The sequence below is a fragment of the Epinephelus moara genome, chromosome 24, assembly GCF_006386435.1.
Source record: "Epinephelus moara isolate mb chromosome 24, YSFRI_EMoa_1.0, whole genome shotgun sequence".
Taxonomy (NCBI): domain Eukaryota; kingdom Metazoa; phylum Chordata; class Actinopteri; order Perciformes; family Serranidae; genus Epinephelus; species Epinephelus moara.
This window is the reverse complement of record NC_065529.1, coordinates 42,484,010-42,510,047: the sequence shown is the minus strand read 5'-3', so window position 1 is coordinate 42,510,047 and position 26,038 is coordinate 42,484,010. Positions and strand designations below refer to the sequence as shown.

Sequence of the window (26,038 nt, the reverse complement as noted above, 5' to 3'; positions counted from 1 at the left end):
GCATGCACACGTGAGCGCGGAGCACAGAGAAGCAGTCAGAGCTACAGGCTACAGTGAGGCTAAAAACAGAGTTCATGTGACGTTTTTTGAAACAACTTTTTATGTCGGGCTGCAGCACACTTGGATCACTATGGATGAGCAGTATGGAGATACTTTGTGGTTTCAATTTTGTGTTCTTGGACGTTAGTCTGGGGCGCCGTCAGCCATCAGGTGTGCTAGCTGCTCCCCTCGCCGATCTCCGCAAGGGATGTGAGGACTCTAAAACTTCACCAGGGCCTTCCTCAGCATGAGGGTGGGTAGATAATGGCTGAATTTTCATTTTTGGGTGCACTATCCCTTTAAGGTCTTATTGAAGGGCTGTGTCGACAAACAGAAAATATGTCCTAACTTTGTATGTTTTTTCTTTCTCTCTCTTTCTATAAAGAAAATAACTTTGCGAGCAGAGGCAGATTTGCAGAGCAGCCACCTGTACGACAACTGGCCACCCGGTGGCATCACAGCATCAAATCACAACCATGACACTTTGGAGTCGTCTCCACTGCTGGCAGGAGGAACGTGACTGGCTGCAGAGCATCTCACTGCTTTTAAACCAATTTCCACTTTTTCTAAACACGTTTAAAGGCTTTTTATAAGGACTTTTTTAAAGCTGGTGTGGTGGCTCTGAAAGGGTCAGTACACTCAAAAACATACTCTCTCTTCCCTCTAGTGGCATCTGTCAAGTCAAATAGTTTGAGTTTTTATATGTCCAAGTTTGGAGATTTCTGCCTCCACCCCAGTAGCTTCTTTGCATATGACGTCATATGTCAGTGCACTGTCCAGATGGAGGGCAGGCAACTGAAGGCAAAGACTACCAACACTGCGCAAATGCTTATGATCTGCGCTGTTTATGGCTGATCCAATCAATCAGATCAGGACAAAACAAAGGCTACTTTTAGTCTTTAAAATAGGAGGACATACAGGTGAGAATTAGAAGAAAATACCAAAAAGTCCCCGAGAAACAGCAGCAAATGGGGGATCAAAAACTTTTGTCTTCAGTCTGGAGCACAGTCAACTTATTTCAAATGTTAACATTAAAGCATGTTAAATGTGTCATGTTGGATGCAGTTAGAAAATGTTGTGACACCCTCTCCGTGTTTTTAGCCACGACCCAGATTTTTAACAGCGTTTCACCAGACCTCTAGAAACAGTTGACCGAGCAGGTAGAAAATAGTAGCTTAAGTTAGCTAACATTAGCCAATACCGTTGCTTAGTAACGTAGCCTGACAGTAGCGCATCCATGTCCAGAGTTGAAATGTAAAAGACAGTTATAATCAAAACACATTTACTCACCCTGTACTGTAACGTTTGGAGGTGTGGAGGACGAGGTCATTTGTAATGTCGACCCTTCACCCTTCAAACGTGACAGCTGAAATATTCAACATTAACATTTCTTTCAATAACAGAGTTCCTGATACTCTGGATACCGCACAGAGCAAACGAGAGACAAACCAAACTGACTGACTGGAGAGATAATACGAAGGGGAAGAGACAGATTTGCTGTTTTTTTTTTNCTAACGTGACAGCTGAAATATTCAACATTAACATTTCTTTCAAACGTGACAGCTGAAATATTCAACATTAACATTTCTTTCAATAACAGAGTTCCTGATACTCTGGATGCCGCACAGAGCAAACGAGAGACAAACCAAACTGACTGACTGGAGAGATAATACGAAGGGGAAGAGACAGATTTGCTGTTTTTTTTTTGTTTGTTTTTTTGTTATAATTGGGTGAAATGAGCCTTTAAACCCAAATATGAGGCTTTGCACTTGTCCTTTAAACTGCATCAGTCCGTTTCAGTGACTGTTCACTTCAGTGCTGCACTTTATGTCATTTATACTTACTGTTTAAAAAAGAGTGTGTTTTACTCTCAGGTGTAAGTTATGCTTTCTCTCCCCTCACGTGCCGGTGAAGCCCACTGAGAGTCATATGGTAGAAAAGAACATTTATTAAAAAACGAATGATGATGAAATGGGCTCACCGCTTTAAATTGGAAGAGTAGAGAATATTTGTCAGAGCGCTGAGTGTCAGTCTATGTATGTATCTATATCTATGCATATAGGACAGGTTGTGATTTTAACTAATTGTCTGACATCAGTCTGGGTTTTATATTAGTTGCATTCCATTTGTTTATTTTAAAGGTGTTTTCAGTAAATGCTACTGATTATTACAGTATACATATATTTACTGTTTTTACTGTAAAAGCCGTGTTCATACTGCAGGTGCGTTATTCCCTTTAAGCAATGTGCACCATTTTCTTTAGAAACTGAATTACTGCTGTGCTCGCCTGTAGGTGACACTGGTTGGCGGGTTTATAAATGGTCTGACAGTAACTGAACAGCTTCTGCTGGAGAATCAGCAGCCTGATGAATGTCAGGTTGTGGTAACATGCTGCAGTATGCCACCAGAATATTTAAATATTTTGATATATTAAGTTAAATAAGTATTAAGTTAACATATTAGTATTACAAATTGGTTCAGTTTGTATTTAAATACTACATAAATTCACTTTAAACAGTGCAATTATTCTGATGGCACACTCCAGACTCCACAGTACCTGCTGTCGATTAACTGAGAACATAAATAATAATAAATAACGAGAAATAAACATTAATATTTAAGCAGATACAAAGCTACTGAACTTCCAACCCTGAGTTTCAACTGTACCTTGTATTGTTGGTGTGATGTTCATGTTAAGACTACGTTTGTTAATATTTGCTATAGGTGAACCATAAAAACCATACAAACTACACATTAATAAAGATGTATCTCTTTGTAGCTCCTACGGTCACAGTTTCTCTGCCTCAGTCTGAAGTTTTTATATTCTTATATAGTCTAATTTCGGTGCGTTAGAGAGTAGCTGGTAACGAAAGTGGAACATTCAGCACCTAGAGAGACAGACATTTTATATTTTAGTGGAGTTCAGACTGGAGCTAAAAGGAGACCAACAACTTAAGGAGGTAATAATCCTTCAGAGGTTGTTTTCAACTTGTTCTGCTGCCCCCAAATTCCTAAAACCTCAGTTATTTCAGCTTTGATTTAAAAACTATTAATACAACTGTCACATTAGGTTGAAGTTGACATTTACTCCCAGCTCTCTAACAGGTCAAGGTTCTTCCGCCACCAGTTTGTCATCGGCTGTTCTCTGATCAGCTGCTTCCAACAGGTCAGTATGTGGGTGTTACACTTATGTGACAATGCCATTGGCCACTGTGGGTTGTTGGGCTGGTGTTAGCAGTGGTAACCACTGTATGAGTGCAGTGCAGAGCAGTGGTGATTAGATAGCTAGTGGGACACACAGGGACTCCCATGCGCTAATGTGCACGTGTGGTTGGACCATTCACAACAACAAAGAACAGAGAAGCTCAGATTACAACTCACACACAGAGGGAGCGTGATGTCATCCTCTTCTCAGGACGCCATTACTCCACTATATCTTTACATAGCCAATAATTAATGCTCTGAATGTTGTATAATGGTCCTTTAAAGCTACAAAAGGTAACTTTAAAAATATTATATAACTTTTTGTCAATATCGCTTGAACTATCACTACATCCTAACAGTAGTGCATGAGGCAGAAGATCATGTTCTTCCTCATCTTAGTGCATCTAATGGCATTTGCAGGAATCTCTCGGCAGGTATCATGGAGGGAAAAAAACACTGAGAGCTGTAGTTGGTAACTTAAAATAACCTTCTGTCATATTTGCTTAAACTGTCACTAAATCCACACAGCTCTACATTAGACAAATAATCTGTGCTAGAGAATCCTTGGCTCTGATTGGTTGTTTTTCTTTAGCCGTGGTGGATTCTAGGTAGTGACATTAGAAGAACTATGAGGAGGAGGAGCATGAGTTTTTCCACAGATTATCTGTCTCATAATATTATTTTCAATAATTATTTTTATAAAAGTTACCAACTACAACTTTAAGTAATTCTGAGAGTAAAATTTACCAACTGGTGAACAAAACAGATTTTTGTTTTTTCTCTCACTCATGAGGTCATTTGTAAAATGACACCCTGCTCATTAAATCATTGAAACTCAAATTTTCAACCACTTTACTTCAAACCACTTACGAAACCACTTAAACTTATAAAATATAATAAATAAAAATCCCACACAGATGGAAGCAAATACATGACAAGTTTTAATTTTCCCATAAAACTGACATTTCTATGCAAAGCGAACATTTCAAAACTTTCACTTCCAAATTGTTCTCAAGCGCCCCCAACTGGTGATGTGTGGAAATTATGAATTTTTGAGAGGCTCAAACAAAATGGAGGAGTTTCAAACATTGAAACTCAGATTTGACATTAACTTTGGCAAACTGGTTCAAACTAATTCCAACTTTCTCAACGACCCATCAAAACCCTGTTTATGCACAAAACATATCGTCCACTGCTCTGTGGATTTCGGGATGCTTTAGAGAAATAGAAATCTCAGAATCTGTTGAAGATGATTTGATGTGAACTGTCCGCTCTCGGCACCGATAATCACAAATGATCAAAGTCTAATAAAATTACAACACATTAAAATATTAATGGCTTGAACGTATATACATACAATCATAACAATAAATAACAACTCTGAAATTAAAGAAGCAGCTTCGTCTGATCCAGATAAGCGACATGAAGAATGAATATATAACTAAAGTCTTTTTGTAGGTTAGAGGTTTAACTGGTTGTTAAAGGGTCAGTTCACCCAAATTACAAAAACAGTCTTTCTAGTATCGTCTCTCCAGTGAGATACACATATGGTTTTGAGATATCTTTGTCTAGGATTTCTGCTTCCACATCAATGCCGTGCGAGCAAAGTAACACAACTTTAGAACTGAAGAAACTCAAATGTTAAATTAACAAAGAGCAACATGTTATTCAGAAACAGTGTCCGCAAGAAAATATTGATAGACTTGAGTATCCTGATATTATGTTTTGTGATAATGTACAGATTCTCAAAAACGCTGCCAATTTTTTTATTGTTTACAAATTTTAATTCTCTTAATTTGTTTACATTAAGAATCTGAAGCGCTTTACTTTTAATTTTGTCTTTTGATATCGGCAAATGTTCAATACGTTGCTCAGAGCGGCACAAACATTAGTGCTATTATGCTGAATGGTACAGGGACTGTGATAAATACAAATACAGATCCCACTGTTCAGACTATATTAAAAAAAAAGTGCTCGTTTTTTAAGCATATGGGCGTGTCATTATGAAAGCTTTCCTATGATTATATTTGTTAAGAAATTATAATTGTAATTGTTCAGAAATCACAATATTGTAACCCCTGTATCGTAATTCATATCGCATCGCCAGATTCTTAACCTAGTGAGGATGTGTTCCAGCTTTGAATGGCTTTAAAATCAAATCACAATTAAAAGACTGCAGTTTTTAAAAGGTCTGGTGTGTCTGATTTAGTGACATCTAGTGGTGAGGTTGTAGATTGCAACTAACTGAAGCTCCTATGTGCCAAGTGTGTAGAACTACGGTGACGAACCCTAAAATGCAAATGTCCCTCTCTAGAGCCAGCGTTTGATTCTCATTGCTCATTCTAAGGTATGAAAACAGAATTCTTCCTCTAGTTTCAGGTGATTATAAACTATCGAAAATAGTTACGAATATTATATTCCATTTTTGCAATATATATTCCTGCTGAGTTTAACTTTAACTTAGATTATTAATGTCTCACCAAACTGCGAAATATTCATTTAAAGGGTTTGTCTCCGACCTTCAACTTCGCTGTTAAATATACTCAGCTGTAGTTCGTTATCTTGATGCCAAATCGAAATTCTCAGCTGATGCTTGTATATTTAAAAGCTGGCACAGAGTGAGCAGTATTTAAAATGTCACCGTTAAAATAAATACACATAAAGCTACTTTTGAATGTCACAATTGTTTTTGTAAATTACTGAGTAGCAGTGTCAACAGTAAGGCTAATGTAAAATCTCAATGAGTTAAATGTGTGATTTATATTTTTATCTATCATTTTATTTTACATGCTGAAAAAAGTTTAAGTTTGGTACAAACAGGCCTAAATACTAACAGTATTAGTACAGTCACAGAAAATAATCAGAATACATAAGTTAGAAAAATTCCAATTAAGTTCCAGTGTGAACTGTTAACAGTAGGGCTGTCCCCTCAAAGTTGGAGATTCGAATCATCACTCGGAGACCCCGCGGTCGACGGAGACGGCTTCAAGTCAAGCTGTCGTTCTTGTTTTTTGGCTTTCATACTACTCTTTGATACAGAGAGCTGCGGACATGATGTAGCAGCCCTACCCAACCAACTACAACACAGTCTATGGCCTTTGATTGGTACTGAGTGTCGCCAAAAATGAATGCACATTTCCGATCCGTTGTTAGTGCAGTGAGCTTGTTTACTATATTATGATGAATGCCGCTGTCACTCTGAGTGTCCTACTGAGTACGTTTAAACTTTAAAACTTTATGTAAAAAACAACAACAAAAAAAGAATTCTCAAATATTTGTATTTAACAAGCAAATCTGATTCGACAGCCCTAGCTGACAGTGTGTTCTAATTACCACCGCACAGAAGACTGTTGTTTTTGTAAGTTGGATGAACTGACCCTTTAACATCGAGAAAAGAACCAGATAAAGAGCAGAAGAGTTGAAGCTGCAGGTGTGTCTCAGAAATACAGGAGGTAGTGAACATCCAGCAAGTCCAGACACTATTAAATTCCTAAAGAGTTCCCAGAATGCTCACTGACTGGAGCTCCCTGTGATCCTAAACTTAGTTTGGTTATAAGATGATTAAATGCGAGTAGATTATGCACCATGTGAGTGTACAGTAATTATAACAACTGCAGGTTCCCTGATGATCACACTGAAAGTTGTTTGTCTTCAGTCGGGAGGAAGGAGGAAGGTTAACTTAAAGTCTGACATGCTGATTGACGAAGACTTGTTATTCTACTTGCGTCAACATGTACAGCTGCAAACATTTTACCCAGCTAGAAGACATTTTATTGACTCTGGTCCAAAAAAGAGACAGTGTCCCTGCTGAAAATGAGCACAACACCAGAGATGTGGGCCGTGATTCACACGTCTGGAACCAGTGTGACGCCGACGTACTCGACAGTGTTTCACTACCTTCTGACAGAGAGAGACACCCAGTGACTTCATGAATTTATTTTATCTTTTAATTGCTATAGATCTGCTTGAAGCTATGGCACGAGCACAGCACATCCAGAACATCTGAGAGCTGCTTAAAGACTCTGTTGTTTTACACGAGGACAAAGTCACAAAGTCACTTCTCCATCCTCTGACCTCCACCCTTTAAAACCTGCAGGAGATCCCTTCATTCCAAACTGAAGTCACGTGTGCAGTGGTTTCCACTTCTCTGACAATTACTGGACGGAGGGAGGCGTCAGAAAAAAGGCCGGAGGGTTATAAGGCATCAGTGTGGCGGGGCCACAGAAAGGCCAACGAGCTCCGCAAATTGGACATTCACAGCCGATCTGCACATCCTGAACTCTGTCCTCCTTCACTTCACTACACCTGAAGGTTTAAAAGGCCGATCCGTCACAGATGATGTTCTGGCCTCGGCCGGGAAACAGCTCCATCTGCCAGTACCGAGGGTCGGCGTACACTACAAAAGGTCAAAGGTCAGAGGGAACAAACATCAGCTGAGTGTTCAGACAGTTACAGCAGCCTCATGTGACGTTCAGCTGTTTGATTTTAAACATTAGGGAAACAGATACAGACTGTGAGGTACAGTTTAAGCAGCTGCTAACTGCAAACAGCCAATGTGGCTGTTTACACCCAGGTGTATGTTCCTGGCTGTCAAAAAAAGACGTTAACACAAATACAGCTATTCTGCTAACTTTTATATACACATTGTGCATTCAGCCGCTTTATACATCCTTGAAACTAATAATAATAAGTCAGCTAAATCTAAAATTAATAACACTTAGTTGATTGTGCTGCTCTTTATGTTACGCCATCTGATTTTCTGGTGGAGCATCCTCAAGCTTTTTTCTCGTAAATTAACAACTTAAAGCTCAGGGAACATCCCCATTTGGCTAGTACTCTCCTAACTATGATCTCTTTGTCCTAATCCTAACTGCTTCCAACCGTAACGTGTCAATATGACAAGTACTAGCCGATCACAGGATCCATAAAAACTTGCTGTAGAGATGAGTGTAAATAGCCAAATATCTGCAGTGTGACTATTCTCACCCAAGTTTAAAGAGAAGCTTATTTATAGACGCTATTTATCTATTTTAATATTTATTATTTCTTTTTTTTTTATCATTCTGTTTATGTATTTTTTTTAAATTGTATTTCAATTATTTTATTATCTATCTTATTATTTTATTATTTTTATTTATTTCATTCTTATTATTTTATTATCTAAGACACTATTTGTATATTTTATTGGGCAAAATATCTTTATAAATTGTATAACAGACCTTAGGTGTCTGCTGTTGTAATCCAATTGTAATTTACTAAATATCTGTTTTGTACAAAGCCCTTTTTTAAAATAATGTACCAATATAATAACTGTGTTATGTATTCAGCGGCAGTGCAAAATATTGTAATAATTGTATGAAAATCCTTGAGCGTTAGTAATTCACTAATTATTTGCTAAATAACTGCACATAAGATAATTATTGTTGTGAGGAAAAAGAACACCTTCAGGGGCTCCAAGTCAAACACACACTGTGCACACAAAACAATGATTACCATCATTCATATACTCATTTACTCTTTGGGAAGTGGAAAGTAATCTGTGTGTTTTCTACAGAGCCCGGAGGGGATTTTTTTTATTGTGTGACACAAGACCAAAGTTTATTCGTACCGTGTGAAGTTTTCATTTTGTTACATTAAATGTGTTATATTAAAAACAAGTGCTGCAGGTGTTACCCATGTCTCCAGGTGTCAGCCACAGGTTGAAGGAGCTGCAGTGTTTCTGACAGTGCTGAACAGGCAGAACTCGGACGGTCGGTAAACCCTCGCCCACCACCAGCAAGCCAAACACCCCGACACCCTGAAACACAGACCCACGAGTCAAAGTTAGAGACTGAGAGTTCGTTTGTGGTCAGTCCTGTCAGTACCAATAATACTGTATTCCTGTTAAGTCTCTTAGTGTGGATGTTTGGACACCGTGAACTTACCTTACTCTGGGAGTTTGTGCTGTGGGTGACGAGGCAGCGCTGCACGATGGTCCCAGCACTGTCCAGCAGCGGGCGGAGCTCAGCCTTCGGGAAGAGCCACCTCAGCACCTTCTCCCTGGTCCCAGAGCTGAACCTCCTGCACAGACAACACAACACACACCAACAATCACCAGTCACAATCGTGTCTGGTGTCATCAAAGATTTACTCCACATAGTCTCTCTAACAGGAGATACAGACAGGGACAAATTTCCACACATCTTTTACACAGACTACTCTCTCCCACTGTGATTAAAAAGCAGGTCAGGTCTGAGTCCCTCAGAGCCGAGTGGACAAGTGGAGACGTCTACTTTGAACAGAAATGTGTACCAGAGCAGTGTGAAGTTGGCGGGTCCTTGGGGGAGTCCTAGGTTGTGGTTCTGCAGACCGTCGTCCTCCTCCAGCAGAATGGACATGGAGCCTGAATGGGCCAAGTAGAGCTCCTCAAGCTGCTGCCGCTGGACGCTGAGAGACTCCCCACCCTGCAGACACCATGAACGAACAAAACATTTCTCACACATTACTGCTCAATGGAACTGCAACGATTAATAGAAATAGATTGGTCCTCAACTATTAAATTAATCTGCAACTGATTTGATGTTTGATTAATCAGTTTGAGTATTTCTTAAAGAAAAAAAGATGAAAATTATCAGATTCCAGCCTCTAAAATTTTAATATTTAATGGTTTCTTCACTCCTTTATGGCAGTTAACTAAATATATTTGAACTGTGGGGAAAAAGAGTCATTTAAGGACGTCATCTTGGGCTTGACACTGATGGACATTTTTTTCCATTTTGTGACATTTTATAGACCAATCAACTGAACCGATTAACTGAGAAAATAATCAACAAATTATTCAGCAATGAATAACAGTTAGTTGCAGCCCTACTGCTCAACATCATGTCACTGTCGTCTGATAACAGTGCAAACATATTTGAAAATTCTAGTAATAATTAAACTGTGATCACAATAATCAACTGTGATGATTTTTTTTTGTAACTTGCAAGACTTACCAAGTTTATTTTCTAAAGAAATGCAGTGAAACAAACAACACACTTATAACAATCTCATGTGCCACACTTAGAATGCTGGGTTTGAGACATAGACTGGCTTGGTTTGAACTCTGACCTTCAGCAAGACCAGCTGCGGCCCCCGTCGCAGAGTCACCGTCCCTCTGAGGCTCTCTGGGACTTCAAGCACCGAGGAGATCTCTGCACAGCTCGAGCAGTTGACCAGATTCTGCCTGAGAGAGCCGGCACTCCACCATTCGTGGAAACCTGCAGCACACACAGTAAATTATCTTTTTTTAATCCTTTAGAACAGATATCCAGTACTTTCTCAATAAAAAACGTGTCCGTGTGTAAACGTGTGCCCTCATGCTTCAGACCTTGCAGGTTGTACTTCTTAGCAATGGGCAAGGACAGCAGGCGGACGTGGCTGAGCGGGGACGACCAGTTGTAGCAGCCCAGGTTGACCAGACCCAGCTGGGTGGCACTCTGAGGGTATGTGAAAGCCAGCACCACCACCAGCAGGAAGCCCACTGCCACCACAAACTGCAGAGACAACAGGGACATTAACAACACTGAGAGTTGTGTCCCTCCTCAGGACACACAGAGAACATGAAGAAACCTTCCGAGGTCTTAGCTGTGTAATATTTGTGTTGGCAGGTCTGACCTTTATGGTGGCTCTCAGGATGGGGAACTGGGGAGGTTCTCTCCTGGGCTCGTTGGTCTCCAGAACCTGCTTGATGAACCTCTCGATCTCCCTCTCCGACATGCCATAGCGGTAGCCTGATTGGCGGAGGATGTCAATGCTCTCGGACAGTTTGTCGTAGATACACGGCTCGCTCATCGTCGTTCCCATGACGGCAGCACTGACTGCGGCTTCTCGGTCAAACTTGTCGATCTTCAGCTGCTGTGAGCTCCAGGAGCATGATGTCACCTGAGAAGACATCCAAAACATGAGCTGCCACTTGATAAACCAGCTAGCTTCGTAACTTAGATGACTTAGGGGTGTTGATGTTATTTAAATTATTCTAACCAATCTAAACATGGTTGCAGTGCTGTGAGTCTCAATGTGTGCTAAACGCCACTCATACAAACAGGTTTGTTCTCAAGCAGCACGTTTGATTTATCAAAGAGAATGTGTGGCATTCACTGATAGCCAGAATGTTTGTACAAAAGGAATTCACATGTGGTCCAGACATGTTGTATGAGTCATGCACTGATACCTCCCTCTACAGTTTAACTGTACTTGGGAAAAAAGCAAAATATATAACTAAAACAAATATACATTGTAGGGATTTGATGGATATTGTTTTTGCCAGATCATTAGCATTAAATGTTTGTTAAAACACCCTGCAATCATCAGTTTAGTGTTTGAGATAAAAGAAGGGATGCAGGATATTGGATTTTTGCCTATAGCCAACATGCCGATACATAACAACTGATACCGATACTGATATCGATATATCCACTTTTTTTCCTACCTAATTTTAGTGATTATCAAGTCTCTTCTGTAGTGGAATTAACATCATATTATGCATATATACTCTTATCCTGATGGCCCACCAGCAGATGGAGACATGAAATACAAAACTTTCCAATGTATCTTTTATTTATTAATTGTGCAAGATAAGAAAAAGCATGTTGGCCGATTCTAATAGTTCATTTTAAAGCCAAAATCTGCCAACATCGATGACGTGCCGATATTATCGTGCGTCCCTGTATAAGAGAGACTTCATTAATGTTCATTTGGGGTGGGGAAAAATCGATTTAGCATAGTATTGCGATATTTTTGTGTGGCTATATCGTATCGTCACACAGTGCCAAATATAAATTTTTTATTACATAAATTATCAATATTATAAATACAAATTAAACTTTAGGTAGCCTTCTAAGATAATATAATAAATTACTTTTTCAATACACGATATACATTTTAGTGCTGCTGCAAAACAAAATGGCTGAAGTCAGATGTCCAGACAGAAAACTTTATCTTATGAGATAAAACAGATGCTGACAAAGTTTTCATTTGGAGACATAATTTACAGTCGAAAAAAGGCAATAAATCACAAATTGAGTTTCCCTTACTCACAGCGCAAAACAAAAAAGAATGAATGATGCAACTACAGAAACAGAATGGAGCTATGATGCAACTGTCTGTGGGAGTGAAGCATTCAGAGGACTCATACCTTGCAAAAACAGGTACAAGCAAGTAGTGCATTAGTGTAAAAAACTACAGCTAACATGGCAACAAACATTAAATAATATAGGAGGATTTAAACACAGTCGACCTTTGTTTGTGCGACCGTGGACATGGTAGAGGAGACAGTATGGTATACAGGTAGAGACAACGTGGGGCGCCTAAGTCTCTTAGGTTACAACTATAGTATAGTTACAACTATATAAGATAACTTCAGTGTTATCAGTACTCAGATCCTTTACTTTTAGTACAAGTATTAGTACTATAATCTAAAATTACAACATTATAAGTAGGTAACAAATAAATAACAGTACAGAAGTATCAAAAGCAAAAGTGCTAATGATGCAGAATGGCTCATATTAATGTAAAATATTATATAATTCTGTTTTTATCATGAACAAATACACCCGAAAGCATTTGAAGTTTGCATTTTGTAGTTTTCCAACGCCACATTTAGATACTTTACATGCTATTAGGTTAATAAATGTTAGTATTACAATGCTGCTATAATATGTAAGAACTGTGTATAAAGTAACTACACCTGTCAAATAAATGTAGTGGAGTAAGAAGTCCAATACTTCCTTCTCAAACGGAGTAGCGTAGAAGAATACAGTGGCATAAATGGTAATGTTCAAGTAAAAAACAAGCACCTAAATACTGTCCTTGAGTTCAGTATCTGAGTAAATATAGGCTACTGTAGCTAGTTTACATTCCACCTCTGATACCATAATAAATACCATCAGTCCAGCTGCTGCATTTAAAACAATCACACATGTGTAACGTCGCCAAACACAGTGCCATGACACGATTTAATCTCCGTGATCATTAACGCTGTGTGCTTTAAAACTTAGTAACATACCAGCACAGGGATCAGCAGTGATCAACTGACAGCGACAACACTGACATGTTAGCTTGTTCCGGTTAGCTTCAGTTAACACTGTCACTTTACGTCGCTTAAAGAAAACTACAGCAGACTGACAGCCTCACCTCACAGTGACATCCACCGCCGTAGTCTGGGTCTCGTCTTTCTCACGCTACCTTCGAAAATAAATGTTTGTTTTTATAGCTTCCTAGTTAGGTGGCATGGCTACCACTAACAGCCCGGATACTGACTTCTTCTTCGTCGTCGTCTTCTTTTTAGGTTTCAACGGCGGTTCGTTGCCGTCACTTCTGTTTCGGAATGCGATTTAGAAATTATATCCTATTAATATATCATGTTTGACTGATAAAAACAAAGAAAATTGATCCATTTGATCCAGCTCATTACTGTTTTAATACTAAATAGTGGATACAATTTTCATCCAGCGTTTTACGAATTGGCGCATTACTGCCACCAGCTGGTGTGGAGTGTACATGACAGGCCGTTCAGGAGATTATTAAAGGGGAACATCACCTAGATTAGAAATTCAAATATGTTATTCCCAGTATCTAGGACAGTTAAATCTATATTTATGAACATGAGCTACTCTCTCTCAAAATCAGAAACCAGACAAGTTCGTCTCAAACTTGTGATGTCATAGGTTTAGTGGTTAAGCAATAGTCATAGTGTGGAGCTGCTCCATAAACAATGCACGGGACTCTGATTGCGTGAACCCAAAGGATGTTTTTCTTTTATATATATGTATATCCAAATGAGCCTTATTCTGCTGTAGTGTTTTCAGTTCTGAAACAGAAAATGAACCCATATACGTAATAAAACTTGTCAGGTGATGTGATGGATGGGCGTGCCACTTAAGCAAGGATTTTGTCATCTGTGTTTGGAGGGAAAGAGCTGCACTCAAAAGGGTTCTTGTCATTTTTAAGGATTAAAGAACTAACTCTTGGGTGCATGGTTGGAGGTGGGGATTTTCATTAAAATGAATCCTTGAAAACTGACAGACTGAGGATTTTTTTTAAAGAAGTCTGTTGGGTAACCATCTGCAGTCTCCAGGCCTGTAGATGAGATATGTAGGGTCTTTAAAAAATCTTCCAGTATGGATGAACTTACAAATGAATCGGATGTGAAATGTACCCATGTACTCAGGACATTCCCCTGGGTGCTCTCAGTGTCATCTAGAACATCTTTCACCATTCACAGCTTCAGACTTTACACCCTATGACATCACAAATTTGAGTCTTAGCACTCTAGCTTTTGAACTTGGGAGAGAGTTCTTGTTAACTTATATTTTAAGACTCTCTTAGACCATATGAATAACATGTATGAATTTGCCCTTTAATGAGGAAACTAATTGTAATAGCTAACACATGGGACTCAGATGCACTAATATGCATGTGCGCTCAAACTGTCTACCACATCAGAGAAGCTCAGATTATAGCCATGGATGTATTCAGAGAAGTGGATATAGCGTTAGAGGCGGGCCCAGTCATTCCTATGAAAGTTGCGCACAGGTGCATAATCACCTGGATGCTCTGCTTTGCTTCCACACTGTGTGGCCCATAGAGCGACTTGAGACTTCTGTTGACCAGCCAGCTACTTCAGGTTTAGCACTCTGCTAACTTCAATGAGGATAAAATGTTTCAACTGTGCAGCTCTTCTAGACTTTCTAAATGTTATTAAACCGAATGGATCAAAACCAGATAGTGAAACAAGTCATATTTAGAGGGGTTAGATGTAAAAAAAAACAACCTTTATCCACTGTTTTACAGACATCTCTTTCGCCATGTAAGTATTTTTGGGCAGAAGGGCATCATGTGACGGTGTAATTACACTGTTTGGCCACAACAAAAATTGGCTTTAAATCTTGGCACAGCTCCTGGGGGCCTGATTACATCACACAGGTAGCATGACTTCATTCTCTGCACAGGACGCTGTTTCTCCATTATATTCATACATAGACAGTAGTTGTTTGCCATAAAGCTCTGATTATCACATGGAGCTCCTTTAAACGTAGATTTTAGATTATGGAGTCCATGGTTTTACTTTAGGGGAGGTTGAACCCACGTTTCATAAACTCAGAGCCATGACCAATCAGAGGACAGAGAAAGGCCTCAAAGAGGACCAAAACAACGCACAGCGACCAATGGAAGCTCAGCTTGTATAAAGAAAGTCCCGACCCCGCTTCCGTTTCTTGTGCAACGATGAAACAGCAGCGACACCGAGCTGCGTCAAGCTGCAGAGAGTCACAGGATGAAGCTGCAGAGTGACTCAGGAAAACAAATAAAGTAAAAGATTTGTAAAAAAGAAAAATTATTTGGGGTACAAAACTTACGTCAATTTTGTGTATAAAGGTGTAGATTTCTGAGGACATGTAAAACAGGGGGACGGATGTCGTATGCTGTAAAGCTCTGTGAGGCAAATTGTGATTTGTGATATTGGGCTTTACAAATAAAATTGATTGAAAATTGAAAACTGATAAAAGTAGTAGAGGACTTTTATTTCAATAAATTTAAAGACATTTTCACCATAAACTGATACAGAAAAGCCACAAATTAGTCTATAAATAATTATTAGAATACAGGAAATTAAGTGTTTGATGCTCAAAATCTTATGGCGGACGCTCCTATTCCATGTATCACCCCAGTGTTGAAACAAAACCGACACCCCTGGTATTAATCTGGAAATATTTGTAAAATAAAACAAATAGATAAATCATTTTAATATAAATAAATGAAAGAAAAAAAACCTGTGACGTTCATTGTGTAAAAACAGTATTTTATTTTGAAAGCCATTACCGGAAGTGTCCGTTGTTAGCTTCCGAGCTTTACACAGCGATCCGGTTGTAACCTGGACACAACTACCAGGCGGCAACATTTGTCAAACCAAAACCAAGCTTGGCTGACGTTTGGATTTACTCTCAACTCGTTAACTGTCTTCTTGGTTTCCCTCCACAAAAACCAGCAGGTTAAACTGGTTCAGGCCGGTGTAAACTGGTGCTGTGGTCGCGGTCAGCGTGTTGTTGTTAGCGGAGGTCAGCGTGTCTCCAGCTGAAACCAGCCAGCCGTCCATATGCTTTCCCCGGGCAGGACCGTGTCTTCACGGCTGCTCAGGCCGGTCTCGAGGCTTCCTCTGTGGCAGGGCTCTGATGGGAGAGCCGCCAGCTCCCTGCAGAAAGGTAACAGCAGCTTGGAGCATTTTAAACTGCTTATTTAGAGCCGCAGAGCAGCTAGCATGATGCTAATCCCAAAGTGACGCAGTTCAGTGAGGAGACAGGAAACTTCCAAACACTGATGACCTGAGTGATGAAATGTTGAGTAATGACCTCTGTGACCTCTCTGTATGATTAGATCGAAATGTGACATTAAAACTATAAAATCACTTAAAACAGCAGGAGATGGTTGATTTTAATACTTACATGATCAATAATGTAACTCATCTATCAGCAGAAGTAACATTATGTGGTCCCAACTCCTTTCATATATACATATATTATTAATATTAAACACAGATGGATAGATTGAAAGATAGATTATGTTTGAGATCATTTGAAAACTCCTGGGTCACAAAGTTTGTCCAGCAGACAACACTGCTAAGTTATGTATTCAGTTTAAAATGTTGCTTATGTAAAAATACTCTGCATTTCTTGGTCACTACCTTTTAAGAACCACATTCTTCTTATTCATAACAGTATGTGGTTTCTGTTCTGTGCATATATGAAAAATTAACATCTGCTCATGTGTCGTTATCAGAGTTAATAAACTCTAGAAATTCAGTATCAGTCGAGCTCTGGTTCAGAAACCCCAAAGAGTTTATTACCTAGGAAGGTCAAATTTATTATGATTTTGTCGACAAGCAGTATTCAGTGTACAGAGGAACCAGATATCCTCAAGTGACGCAGTTAAGTCTGGAGACAGGAAACTTCACATAACCTGAGTTATGAAATCTTAAGTAATGACTGGTGTGAGCTGTGTAAGATTATAAGAACACATTTAAAACTATGAAATCACTTAAAAACAGCTAAGTCCACGGGAAAGGGTTAATTAAGGGAAAATGGATCATTTTATTCAATTTCAATATTTCAACAACTTAAATAGTTTATCAGACAGACGTGTCGAACATAATGTGATTACATCTTTGTCTATATTACTTTTTCATTACCTTAATTTGTTTGAAATTTTCATTTCACTTTTTTTTTCAGTTTTCTTCTTTTATGTGTTTGTTTTTCTAAATATCTGAGATATTCTTAATTCTTCGATGTATGTAAATAGATCAGGGGTGTAACTATACATATCCTTAAGACAAAGTAGGAATACCATATTCTAAAAACAAAGCAACACATAAATACAACAAACATTTAATAACCATGCTACAAATGCCACAGATCACACCAGACATTACAAAAAGTGGATGCAGTGCAACAAATTAATTATTACTAATAGATTCAGCGTCTGATTCCGGTACATTGAGGCTCCTTACCCGCACTCTGATTTAGCAGTTTGACAGACTGAGGAGCAAAAGAATTCCTCAACCCGTTCAGTCAAGACTGTGGGACTCTAAAGTCTCTCTGTGAGGGCAAAAGCTGATATTCAAATAAAATGTGAAAAGGGTCTGATGTAATATTAACAGAGAGAACATTCTTTTAGTACACACAGCTGGAAAACTTGACTCAAGTGTTTGACCCACAATCTTTGAGCAGATATGTGGCAGTTTAGCTTTAAGTTTAACAGAGAGGCAACTGCACCATACACTGATTTCATGCTGCATAATACTCAGTGTTATAGATAAAGTATTTATTATGCAAACTCTCCTTCCTTTCAGATATGCTATATGCTACTGGTTAGTTAAACAATAAAGCACTGCATCATATTTTATAAGCCCTGTGGTAGTCTGGTGACCTGTTGAGGATGAACCTCTCGCCCAATGTCTGCTGGGATAGCCTCAGCCCCTCCTGCGACCCTTAAAAGGATAAGCTGTAAATTTGTCTGTCAATTTTATTTACAAATGCGCTATGATTTGAAAGTAGCAAGTAGTCACACAGTGAGTAAAATAAATTATGTATAGAAATACATTATTTTAAGTTGCATCTGTAATCGTTTTATAATTGCATCGTAGCCCTCTGAATCGACTCATGAGATGCCTAGACATTCCCACTTCGACTCTACCAGCACAGTTGATGCATGACTCAGCAAACACTGACCTGCCTGTTGTGTGACTCGGGATTTTAGTCCTGATCTGATTAAACTCAGACTTAAACCATCTGACTGTGTCTGTTGTTGTTTTGTGCTACAGAGATGATAAAGAAATACGACCTGGACAAAGATGAGCCCCGCCCCCTCTACATGGACTTCCAGGCCACCACACCCATGGTAACTGTTACCAACCGTGTTGTCCTGGTTACAGGCTTTACCAGCTAATGTCAGAGTCAGAGAGAGTTATTTAAAATGGATGCTCATTTTCAGGTTCATATTTAAGGCTTCTACCAGAACATTGCAGCAGGAGCATGACTAACAGAGAATAGCTACACATTTTAAATCACCAATAAAAGCTTCCAAAAACAAGCGGGCATGTTCCAGCAGGAGTACGATCCATATTCAGGGAGAAATTAACGACATCAGCAACTAGAATGACATGTTTTCCTGACGTTAGCATGTGGCTACATGTACGTTAGCAGTATGCTTGTAGCTGGAGTAGTAGTATACTGGAGAACCAGTATAAGCTTATAAACGCAACTGGAAATGTTTCAGCAGGAATATGCTTTGAAATTTGGGAGAAATTTACAACATTAGCAACGAAGTATATGTTGCTCCTGACGTTAGAATGTAGCTTCTCTTAGCAGTGTAGGCTACGTAATGTAAACACTTGAAGCGGCGTGTCTGGAGCAGATGACCATGTAAAGAAATCTTGCACACTATGACATCATACTGTAGCCAGAGTAGAAAAAAATGTTGGACACAGAGTATTCAGAGTGGTCTGAGGTGTTTACTCATAGGGATTACTTTTATATATGTTTACCCCATTATTTGAAATATTGGCCATATTTAATATGAACATCAAACATTGTAACACAGTGTATAAGACATAAAATACAGAAAAGCATAATAGGTCCCCTTCAATGTTGTATTTACATGTATTTACATTTTTTGTGTGTAGGACCCCCGGGTGCTGGACGCCATGTTGCCCTTCCAGGTGAATTACTACGGTAACCCTCACTCCAGAACACATGCCTACGGCTGGGAGAGTGAGAGCGCCATGGAGACAGCCAGGAAGGTAAGTAAAACTCAACTTAAAGTAAACTATAAACCATTAATTGTCTTGTCTCTCATAAATTTTGATCCTTATATTGACATTGTAAAACTTGTACAACATGCTGTGTATAATTTCATTAAATGTGAATTTGAGAGACACTGACTGTGTGTTGTCTTTTTCTCTCTCTGAGCAGCAGGTGGCTGATCTGATTGGAGCAGATCCCAGAGAGATCATCTTCACCAGTGGAGCCACTGAGTCCAACAACATGGCCATTAAGGTCTCACTCTGCTCCTCCTCTCCATCACCTCCTTTTTGTTACTTTGTCTTCATCACGCCACCTGAAGTTTATTCAAAAGACATTTACATCATCAACTCATGTCTCATAACTGTCTGCTGATCATTGTTCTTTTGTGGAACAGTTCATACTCCATCATACGAGGCTAAATAAAACTGAATGGTGAAACACAATGAGGATAGTTTTCTAGTTAAATACAGCAGTTTCCTCCACCTTGAACTCTTTGTTCCCTCAAAGGTCAGGACTGTCAGAACACTTTGTTTTTGGTCATTGGCCTGAATTTTGTTCGCCCAGGTTGAACTTTGAGCAAGACATTTACCTAAATTTAATTTGCCCATCAAATCAACCATCAAAATTCATTAGAATTAATTGATTTCATGGCAAAAGGTTGTCTTTTTAAATGCTGGTGTGACGATACCTTGAGAACACATTGAAACAGAATGAAAATGCCGTAAGAACACAATGAGAACAGTCACAAGATGAAAGTACAGTAAAAGAAAAACACCACCCAGTTAGAACCCAGTTTGTGTTGTCAGTAGTGACGTTGCCTCTCCCTCTCCTGCAGGGCGTGGCCAGGTTCTACCAGACCAAGAAACGTCATGTGATCACCACACAGACGGAGCATAAATGCGTTCTGGACTCGTGTCGAGTTCTGGAGTCCGAAGGATTCAACATCACCTACCTGCCTGTCCAGAAGAACGGACTGCTGGACCTGGAGGTAGGCATGACCGTACAGAGAGAGCACACAAGAGGAAGTACTAAGTGAACACATACAACATGGCGACACACAGAAGTCACTGTGTGTATTAAAAATAATGTGTGTATGTGTCTGTTCGTGTGTTCAGCTGTTGGAGGCCTCCATCCGCCCTGACACATCTCTGCTGTCAGTGATGACAGTTAACAATGAGATTGGAGTCAAGCAGCCCATCAAGGAGATCGGTAACTATAGCAACACAAACGTACATTCCTGGTGTTAAGCAGAAATCAGATTTCTGAAACATGCACATACACAGTGTTTCACCCTTGTTTCAGTGATTCACAGTAAAGCAGATCACCGTGACCACGTAGAACCTTCACCAGTTTCCTCATCTTTGCTTTATGGGTGTCTCTAATTTGATTCAGTGTTCTGATCAAAACTATTGATATATTGATATTCCTGTCCACAGGTCAGATTTGTCGCTCTAAAGGAGTCTTCTTACACACTGATGCTGCTCAGGCTGTTGGAAAGGTTCCGATAAATGTCACGGACTGGAAGGTTGATCTGATGTCCATCAGCGGCCACAAGATCTACGGACCCAAAGGTTAGCCTCAACAATACAGTAGATACACCCTTAACTGTTATTATGCAAGGCAGTTTATTTATGCAGCTCATTTCATACAAGTGGAAGTTCAAAGTGCTTTACAACTCCATAAAGCTATAATATATGACCTATTTCTGCTAATCATTTGGCAACCAAGGTGACACATATGCACGCTGAATATTTTTCCTGATTAAAAAGCTGTTAAAACTGCTGTGTTTGAACTAAGGCAGTGTACTGTGTCAGTTTATTTAGTCCATTAAAAAGTGTGTGACAGCAATCAAACAGTAATGAGAATTTTAGTCTTAGTTTAGGTTTTGTCTTTATTATGCGAGAGATAATTATGGCACATCCAGTCATAAATTAATTAATGCGTTGAAAGAGTGAGTCAATGGGACCATTGACTAGGTGAAAGAGAAATGAACATTTCAGTATCTTCAAAATAAATATAGTAATTAATGTAGTTTTGAAAATATCCAGCCTAACAGCAGCATGGATTAATAGAACAGAAAGGGCTCCAGGTTTGAGCCTTGTGGTACTCCACAGGTTATGTTGACCTGCTTGGAATTCACATTTCCAGTTTGTGTATTTGTATGTGCGCACAGGTGTGGGCGCTCTGTACGTGCGCCGCCGACCCCGAGTGCGCTTGGAGCCACTGCAGAACGGAGGTGGGCAGGAGAGGGGGCTGCGCTCCGGCACCGTCCCCACCCCACTGGCTGTTGGGCTAGGAGCCGCCTGCAGCATCGCCCAGCAGGAGATGGAGGTAAAATCAACGCACCCAAACATCCCACGAAATCAACAAATGCATCCAGTCTCCTGGGACTTAATGTTTCTGTGTGTGTGTGTGTGTGTGTGTGTGTGTGCGTGCAGTATGATCATGAGAGAATATCCATGCTGGCTAATCGTCTGGTCAAGAAGATCATGTCCGAGCTTCCTGATGTCATCATGAACGGAGATGCAGAACAACGCTACCCTGGTGAGACCTTTACACAAAAACACACCACTGTCACCTGCTTGAATTTTAACCAGCGTTAACTTGAAAGTCCTTAAATTTCATGTTTGAGGTTTCCGTTGGAGGTTTTTGTTTTAGTAACAAAAGCTTTGTGCTGCAGGAGGTGAAGTAGGTGGACTTATCTGACTGTTTGTGGGCTTTTCAGGCTGCATCAACCTGTCCTTTGCCTATGTGGAGGGAGAGAGTCTGCTGATGGCGCTGAAGGATGTTGCTCTGTCGTCTGGGAGGTCAGACAAACACTTTTGTAAAACAATTAAAAAAATAGACCTGAAGCTTTACTTGGAGCAGGTGTTCCTGATTACCCAAGCTTTTCAGTCAAACTATTTTTATGTAAATTTAAACCTGTGGTCTTTTTGACCATTGTGTTTTTGCAAGTTGGGTGTTATTTTGTTTAAATCTTTTACATAGATGTATATGTTTGTGTGCAGGCATCATGATTCACATTCCTGCTGCTGGTTATTCCACATTATTCCACGGACTGCGTGTTAGCAAACATGCAAACAATGCACAGTTAAAAACATTTTTAAAATCAGCTTTGGAAATGATTTATGAGGAAGGAAACAAGTTAAACATGATTATTAGGCCTCAGGGATACACGCAGTTTATTTTAATGGGAAGCAACTTTGTGTCTGTGTTTGTTTGTGTGCACACAGTGCGTGTACGTCAGCCTCTCTGGAGCCGTCATACGTCCTCAGAGCAATCGGAGCAGATGAAGATCTGGCTCACTCTTCCATCAGGTACAAACACCGACATCTGCATTGTAATCCAGATCATAATCATGATCCTCTTATCAGAGGTGTTTCTAATGTTTATAAGAGGCAGGATTACAGCCATGTTCAACTTTATTTGTTGTTTGCATCGTTCAAAAAATACAGCTAAAATGCAGTAACATTCTTCAAGACCTGAGTGTAAATTATAATCAGTAATTGAGGATATTAAACCCGTGTATACACAGACAGGAAGGCATTTTTTATTTTAAAGTCAGCAGACATAAACATCTGTCTGAACATCAGCAGCTGGAGGTGATTCGCCACTGTTTTTCTGTTACCTAGTTTGACTTCGGTTGAATCACATACAGGTTACTGTAATGTTAATGTTTGTGTGTTAGGTTTGGTATTGGCAGGTTCACCACAGAAGACGAGGTGGACTACACTGCAGAGAAATGTATCCACCAGGTCAGCAGGCTCAGAGAGATGAGGTGAGTTCAGCTGGACTGATAGTTCTGTTGTTGTTTTTTTAACTCTGATCTTATTTTGGTAGTTTTGTCCATCATCTCTATCAGTAATAAAAACACTTTGTCGCCAATGTGAACTCTGAGAACTTGTTATTGACATCAGTAACATGTGGCCCTAAAATAATATCACAATATTTCAGGGTATATTGGCGCTGTAACCTGTGACAGACTGTTTTGATACCAGAACTATCACACATTCACATATATGGAGTTTGTTGAGCCACAAGCGTCACGTAGGTTTACACTACCAAAGGTTTAATCACTGGACGACACCGATTCATGTGTGCATGGCGAGAGAGGAGAGGTAGAGGTGTTGTGCTGCTGCCAGAGGAGCCACTGAATGAGTTCCCTCTGAGCGGTAACTCACTAAAAGAGTCTGAGAAGTCCAGGGCTGTTCATAAAACATTCAGGACGCCACAGTTTATTCCACACTACTGAAGCTGCTCCTCTTTTTAGAACCACGCGGAGTCTGTAATAATTTTGCTTTCAGCCATGCTTGTTGTTGCTGTCAATATGTCAACAGGTCGAAATATCGCGAGGATCACAATATGAATTTTTCATATGATATTCAAAATTATACCCGTATTATTGTGAAGGAGACGATATGGCACACCCCTACTAAATGGTAATAGTGTTAGGAATAACACCCAATAACCTGTCTCTCTCTGTCTCCGTCTGTCTGTTAGTCCTCTGTGGGAGATGGTTCAAGAGGGCATCGATCTGAAGAGCATCAAGTGGACGCAGCACTAAACTCCTCCCACTTCCTGTTTACTTCCCTCTGACGACGATGATCATTTCCCAAGGAGTTCCGGGAATGCACTAGCTTTTCCTTCCTGTACACAAACACGCACAAACTTCCTGTCCGACTTGAAGTCTGTTTGTAACTGTAGCTCTGTGTCTCCGTAGAAGCTCCTCTTTGTTAGGAGATGTTGCTCAGAGAGTTGACCAGCACGTGGCATCCTCTGCTTGTTGTATGTCGTTCTGTGACACCTGGTTGCTGTATCACAAAGACAGTTAATATTAGTCTGGCTACTCTTTGGGTTGTCTGGCACCACTTTTAGTTACCTCTGGGTTTACAAATCAGGTCTGAGCATGTGCACACAGATGAGGAGTTCTTAATTAGAGCTCGTCTCATGTGACATCACCACCACAAAAACGTACATGATATCTATCTACAATAGAAGAGCTTCTCTCTTTCTGTGCTTTGATTTTCTCAACAACTGTTCCTCCGATTGACTTTACACTTGGTGGGTGAGGACTCAAGGAAGTGCAGTGTCAAGTACGAGCTTTTGAGATCTACAGGACATTTATTAGTAGTTAGAAGCTTCAAGACACCTGAGTTAACTGCAAAGACGGCCAGTCTGGCTTCGTGATACAGGCTCTTGTCAGCGTGTTGAGCAGAAACAAAATAGGAACCGTGAGTGGGCAGTGTTATTTCAGTGAGGCTGCAACTGACAGCTGCTTACTGAGCCGTTTGAAGATTTAATGATTCACTAATAATTTTTAGTCAGAACTTTTATTTGATGATTGAGCGACTGTCTCCTGCTCTGGTCACATGTGATACACTGTCCTCTCTGTCTCAGAACTCACTCTCACAGTTTTTCTTTCTCTCCTCACGTCAGTATTTCAGTATAGGATAAACAGCAGCATTGTGTCAGTTCACCAGCAGCAGTGTTCACAGTGTTAGAAGCCACAGTTTGAGTATGTTGTTAAATTCTGGAACGCTCTACAAGACTGTAGCCTTGATTTGACCACAATGGCTAATTTTTCAAGGCAGTGAAGAGAAAAAACACCTGAAGTCCAGTCTGTCACATCTGGACTGAAACCAGTGTGTCTAAGCAGGGTTCCCACGGTCATGGACAACCTGGAAAAGTCAGGGAATTATTCAAAATCATTTCTTCCATAGTTAACCCTCCATGTAATGTGACATCATAGTTGACATAATGTAGCTCTGATATGCATCGATGTGTGACATTGTTGAGTTTACCATCGCATATGTTTTGTCATCTTCTCCCTGCGTTCCGTCTCTCCCCTCGTGAGCTAGCTATCTAGCTGACATTATTTTTAAACAGTTTAAATCTGATGTGTTTGAAAAACTTAAATGGGGCAAGAAAATAAATTTTATCATGTTTGGAAGTTTTGTCCATTAAAATGTGTGGGAACCCTGTCCGTGGTTTTTGATTGGAAACATGATCCTGAAAGTCTGAACACATTCATTTTATAAATGTGACTCTTCACTGTCTGAGAGGATTTTTAAAGTCTTGTATTGTGTTCCTGAATGTTCCTGTCGCATTGATTAGACTCCAGCATCTACTGTCTAAAACTGTTACTCTCATATGCATTATTATCCAATAAAGTGCTGCTTCATGGTTATGCAATGAACTTATGTTCTTGTCTCTTTCTTTATTTAATGTTAATTGTATTGGTATGTTTACACTTCATGGACAAATGCTACATACCACAGACTTTATATCCTGAGCTAGTTTGCAGTGCTCATCAATAGCTGGGCATGTACACATAAAAAATATATATATATATATATATTATTTTCTATTTTGAATAAAAACTCAAAATAGAAAATAATTTTAAGTCAGGCAATAAAATAAAAAAAGGAGAATATGCCAGCTAGAAAAACATTAATAAAATAAATAAATAGATAAATACAAAA

At 39.6% G+C, this 26,038-nt stretch overlaps 3 protein-coding genes across 3 annotated transcripts in view; 2 read left to right on the top strand and 1 right to left on the bottom strand.

The window, feature by feature from the left end:
* The window catches only part of dram2b (DNA-damage regulated autophagy modulator 2b), an 8,386-nt gene extending 6,843 nt beyond the window's left edge, over positions 1–1,543 (top strand). Inside the window, exon 8 of the mRNA XM_050037933.1 lies at positions 425–1,543. Within this exon, the coding sequence (XP_049893890.1) occupies positions 425–559 (135 nt within the window). The 3' untranslated portion in view covers positions 560–1,543. The remainder of the gene's footprint in view (positions 1–424) is intronic.
* A 3,716-nt stretch (positions 1,544–5,259) lies between these two features.
* Positions 5,260–13,547, bottom strand: c24h6orf89 (chromosome 24 C6orf89 homolog). The gene is made up of 8 exons (XM_050038555.1): positions 13,396–13,547; positions 10,879–11,145; positions 10,592–10,757; positions 10,333–10,481; positions 9,535–9,686; positions 9,168–9,303; positions 8,917–9,040; positions 5,260–7,639 (listed from the first exon to the last, which is right to left on the bottom strand). The coding sequence occupies exons 2-8, from the start codon at positions 11,065–11,067 to the stop codon at positions 7,557–7,559; spliced, it is 999 nt and encodes a 332-aa protein (XP_049894512.1). The 5' UTR covers positions 11,068–11,145; positions 13,396–13,547; the 3' UTR covers positions 5,260–7,556.
* Positions 13,548–16,091: 2,544 nt separating this feature from the next.
* nfs1 (NFS1 cysteine desulfurase) lies at positions 16,092–25,756 on the top strand. The gene is made up of 13 exons (XM_050038164.1): positions 16,092–16,460; positions 18,575–18,651; positions 19,436–19,552; positions 19,725–19,808; positions 20,392–20,544; positions 20,672–20,765; positions 20,993–21,127; positions 21,730–21,887; positions 21,995–22,100; positions 22,282–22,363; positions 22,790–22,873; positions 23,245–23,334; positions 24,057–25,756. The coding sequence occupies exons 1-13, from the start codon at positions 16,355–16,357 to the stop codon at positions 24,118–24,120; spliced, it is 1,350 nt and encodes a 449-aa protein (XP_049894121.1). The 5' UTR covers positions 16,092–16,354; the 3' UTR covers positions 24,121–25,756.
* The last annotated feature ends 282 nt before the right edge of the window (positions 25,757–26,038 follow it).

Excerpts from the sequence above, each read along its gene's own strand:
- nfs1 (XM_050038164.1), top strand. The coding sequence starts at position 16,355 with ATGCTTTCCCCGGGCAGGACCGTGTCTTCACGGCTGCTCAGGCCGGTC. Across the intron at positions 22,101-22,281 it reads TGCAGAACAACGCTACCCTG|GCTGCATCAACCTGTCCTTT; the intron begins GTGAGACCTTTA and ends TGGGCTTTTCAG. Across the intron at positions 23,335-24,056 it reads AGCAGGCTCAGAGAGATGAG|TCCTCTGTGGGAGATGGTTC; the intron begins GTGAGTTCAGCT and ends TCTGTCTGTTAG.
- c24h6orf89 (XM_050038555.1), bottom strand. The coding sequence starts at position 11,067 with ATGGGAACGACGATGAGCGAGCCGTGTATCTACGACAAACTGTCCGAG. Across the intron at positions 9,041-9,167 it reads GCACAAACTCCCAGAGTAAG|GGTGTCGGGGTGTTTGGCTT; the intron begins GTAAGTTCACGG and ends TCTGTGTTTCAG. Across the intron at positions 7,640-8,916 it reads GCTGACACCTGGAGACATGG|TGTACGCCGACCCTCGGTAC; the intron begins GTAACACCTGCA and ends GACCTTTTGTAG.